The sequence below is a fragment of the Saprolegnia parasitica genome (assembly GCF_000151545.1).
Source record: "Saprolegnia parasitica CBS 223.65 unplaced genomic scaffold supercont2.26, whole genome shotgun sequence".
Lineage (NCBI taxonomy): Eukaryota > Oomycota > Saprolegniomycetes > Saprolegniales > Saprolegniaceae > Saprolegnia > Saprolegnia parasitica.
In genome coordinates, this window is record NW_012156420.1 from 262,692 (window position 1) to 266,532 (window position 3,841).

The 3,841-nt window shown below is 55.0% G+C and overlaps 2 protein-coding genes across 2 annotated transcripts; both read left to right on the forward strand.

The window, feature by feature from the left end:
- The first annotated feature begins 960 nt into the window (after positions 1–960).
- On the forward strand, positions 961–1,813 carry SPRG_07213 (hypothetical protein). The gene is made up of 4 exons (XM_012346002.1): positions 961–1,042; positions 1,086–1,147; positions 1,201–1,574; positions 1,621–1,813. The coding sequence occupies exons 1-4, from the start codon at positions 1,019–1,021 to the stop codon at positions 1,755–1,757; spliced, it is 597 nt and encodes a 198-aa protein (XP_012201392.1). The 5' UTR covers positions 961–1,018; the 3' UTR covers positions 1,758–1,813.
- Positions 1,814–2,063: 250 nt separating this feature from the next.
- SPRG_07214 (hypothetical protein) lies at positions 2,064–3,667 on the forward strand (the record flags this gene model as incomplete). The annotated part of the gene is made up of 13 exons (XM_012346003.1): positions 2,064–2,264; positions 2,312–2,366; positions 2,406–2,508; positions 2,558–2,593; positions 2,637–2,710; positions 2,756–2,807; positions 2,858–2,912; positions 2,962–3,072; positions 3,122–3,232; positions 3,274–3,332; positions 3,376–3,412; positions 3,457–3,561; positions 3,611–3,667. The coding sequence occupies 13 exons, from the start codon at positions 2,064–2,066 to the stop codon at positions 3,665–3,667; spliced, it is 1,056 nt and encodes a 351-aa protein (XP_012201393.1).
- Positions 3,668–3,841: the final 174 nt, after the last annotated feature.

Consider the following 3,841-nt stretch of genomic DNA (forward strand, 5'->3'; position numbering starts at 1 on the left):
CAGATCCCCGGCGTCAAGTACGTGCCGCTCGTTGGCAAGGTCACAGTTGCGATGCTCGAGCGCAACCTCATGCGCCTCTATGAGAACTTTCACATGAAGCCCCGCAAGATGTGGCAGTAAGCAGTAGCCAAGTAACCAATAGATGATTTTTACGCAATGCCACACTGTTGTCCCCAGCAGAGTCCACGGCATAGTATCGATCTCTGTCTCGATGCCTTCGCTGCACCAGCCCTTGCACTGCATCTTGCTCCCTGTCATATATACATCGACTACGTAGTAGTACACTGTAGCAAGGCCATAACTATATTTATGGCCTTGGTAGTAGTATGGAAAAGAGCACGAAGCTAACACCTACACGACGCGGTCGGCTCTTCAAAAGCGTCTGATCCAATCGTCACAACAGCGGGCGTACGGGGCTTGAGCCACCGCCGAGCGGCAGTGCTTGTTGAAGCGCTTCTGGAGCTTCGCCTTCGCAATATCCAAGGTCGTAGCGACATTCAGGTCCAGGCACACAATGGCCACCGTGGCACGCCACCGGTACGTCTTGCCGCGAAGTCGCGGTAGGCGCGCATCGCCTGTCTCGCGGCCCGAGTAGATGGAAAGCCGAGCGAGCCGGTCGAATTGTACGCAACGGCCAAGCACGAGACGTCCAAGGTCAGGCAGTCCTGGACCCCCTTGATGTACGTCGCATACAACACCTTGTCAGCATTCGCAGCGTGGATCGATGGACCACAGCAATGTACGAGGTGCGTGACGTTGGCGCTGAATCCAGGCGTGACGACGGCGCTCGCTGTGCTACTACCCGCAAAGTGCAGGCGCGCAATGTGGCCGTGGCAGCATAGGTGGCTGAGTCACCGCTTGGCGGCATGGACTATTAATATTAAAAGTCGACAAAAACGTCGGTTGGGCACCTCGGCAGCTGTCAAGATGGCGTAGCGCTCTAAGAATACCAGAAGCATCGCCACAACGCAAATAGCTTCCTCGAGCACGGACCAGCTTGAGCGTCAACACAAAGCGGATGCGATTGCAGAGCCCGGAAACAGTACGTCGCCATGGTCCCTTTCCAACACGCTAACTCGATGTAGCACGACCTAGTGTACCTTAACGATACGTTTGTCGCGCATCAGCTCTTGGACTCGGCCAAACGGTAGTTTCTTGTCGAGTGTGCTTCATGGCGATACTATGGTGCGATGCCATTAGAACGCACCTCAGCTTTGATATGGACAGTGACGATGACGAAGACGACGATGATGAGAGTCGCACTTGTACCGACAACCAGGACCACAAACTATTGGACGGCTGCAGTACCAAACACACAGGCGAGGCGCCGCGCGTCGTGCACCACCGTAAGCGGCGCCGCATCAAGCACAACGGCGTTCATGCGATCTTATTCCCGCTTCGCGACTCTACTTTTGGCGCCAAGCTTTGTACCAAACCAACTGGAACAACAAAGCAAATAAGCCCCATAAAGCCGCTCGTGCGCGATGTTGCGACACAAATGGAATCGTTTGGCGACGCGGTGCCACCGCCATCGCGACAAGAAGAGAGCTCTGCCCCAAGCCGTCTCCAAGCCGGTGTGCATCTCCTGTCTAGATGACATTGGTTTGATTTGGCTCGTAGCGCTTTTGTGGGCTGTGACAACGTGGCAGTGTACGACAATGACACAACGCGTGTCGATAGCAGCGGCCGTAGCTACCCCCTTCCTACTGCGATGCACCAAGGTCTCGCTCAGTAGCAAAGCTTTCACGAGACGTTAACGAACCGACGAAACACGAGGTGCAATCCACTCATAACCCAAACGCAAGATTTTGGCACTGTCGATGCGAACAACGCGTCGCGTTGGTCATGTGTAATTCGCACATGAACAGTTTACTGCTTGCACAGTGCAAGGACTAAACCCGTGCTGGTAAACAGCACAACTGTATTTTCAACATTGAAACCCCCTAATTTTTACCTGGCCAGTACCGGTACCGTGGAGCTCGCCAATATCGTTTCATGGCACCAGTCTCATGCCGGAGTTTTTCCGGCCCGCCAACAGCTGTTTCAGTTCCCGCTTTCAAGTCATGGACGACGACGGCGCCGTGCCGATTGTCGATGCCGCCGACTTGTCGTATGAAGCGTTCTGCGCCCAGTTCATGGCTCGGAACCGACCGGTTATCATCACCAACGTTGGCGCCGACTGGCCCGCCCGCGTCGAGTGGTGTGACCGCTCCGGGCTGCGTCTTGAGACGCTCAGCGCTCGCTACGGCCACGCGTTGGCACCAGTACGACGCATCTTTCTCCACGCAGGACTTATTACGTTGTACGCTAGGTTGTTGGCAAGTCCACCAAGTATGGCGACGAGTCGCGAGACGATGTAGCAGTTGGTACTGAGCCTGGTTGCGTTTGGTTCTAAGGCCCCGTAGCCACGTATTTGGATTGGCTCGCGTCAGGGCAGGCTGAAGCCGACCAGCTCTACCTCAAAGACTGGCATTTCACGCGCGACTTTCCAAAGGACAGGATCTACACGTAGCCTCCCATCACCCGCGTGGGCACTATGACTACGACGACATGGTAGAACGCCCAAGTACTTTGCTGATGACTGGCTCAATTGGTACGGCGGATATAGTCAACTTTGTATCGATGTTTTCTGCTAGGTGGTGGGACGAAAAAGCTGCAGCACTGTCAGCAACGTCTGTGGGGCTTGATGACTACCGGTTTGTGTACCTTGGTATGAAGCGCCGGTGCTTCGAGGGTTTTGACTCGACACGTGCAGGACCGCGAGGCTCCTTCACGCCTCTCCACCATGATGTATTTCAGTCGTACAGGTCCTAGTACATCACAGCGTTGGGTAGCCTTGACCAACTTCACGTGTTAGCTGGTCCATCAATATGACGGGGCAAAAAGAGTGGCTGTTGTTCCCGCCGTCCGAGGTCGAAGAAACAATGCTATTGAGTCGACGCACCTCACGCATGTGCTCAGACACCAAAGTTGCTCGACAAATTTGGTCGCGTGGTCCTTTCCAACTTTCAAGAAATTGATCCCGTCCAGTTTCCTCGTGCCCACACCGCCAAGCACTTGCGAGTGCTTCAGGTAGACCAGCTAGCAACAACCAAACAAGTCATTCTTTGGCGCCACGTAGCCCCCGGGGGCAGCGCTCTTCGTGCCGAGTGGCTGGTACCACCAAGTGACCAACACGGCGACGACACTGTCGATCAACCACAACTGGTTCAACGCGTACAACTTGCCACTGGTCGGGCGTTGCAAACATGAATGCGCCTCATGGCTTCGTAGATCTGGGCGTACTTTCAAGAGCAACTCGTGGCTGTCGAAAGAGAGATCGAACACTGCCGGTAAACGCCGACTGACTCGGTACCGAGCATAACCTTGCGCCAGGGATGGCTTCGACTCGGACTCTGACTGGATCCTCCATGTGACAACACATCGTACACCACAAATCTCTCACCGCGCGGATAGTGCCAGCTGCTGCTGCGTGCCAACATTGGCATGGACTTTAACGAGCTCTGCGCGCTGCTGGAGGCCCGTGCAGCCATCTCGACGGCGCCGTTTGATGTGGCGCAGGTACCCTATTCTTACCTTCTGCCGCTAATATGGCTTATGGGTGCACTAGATCTATCAAGTCCTCGGACCACTGCGCGTGCATCCAGCCATCAACAGCAGCAAGTAAGCGCATAAATAGTTGTCGAGGTAATTAGACTACAAAGAAAGCTGCGACTCACAACGGCTCGAGACTGATCATCTCCGTCGAGAGGTACGCGGACGACGCAATCGTTGGGCGGGTTTCAACAACCCCAAGCTCGGAGAGTTTGTCGAGGAGCCCGAGCTCGGTGAGGAGCTCAAG

Excerpts from the sequence above, each read along its gene's own strand:
- SPRG_07213 (XM_012346002.1), top strand. The coding sequence starts at position 1,019 with ATGCGATTGCAGAGCCCGGAAACA. Across the intron at positions 1,043-1,085 it reads GATTGCAGAGCCCGGAAACA|CACGACCTAGTGTACCTTAA; the intron begins GTACGTCGCCAT and ends AACTCGATGTAG. Across the intron at positions 1,575-1,620 it reads CCCAAGCCGTCTCCAAGCCG|CGCTTTTGTGGGCTGTGACA; the intron begins GTGTGCATCTCC and ends TTTGGCTCGTAG.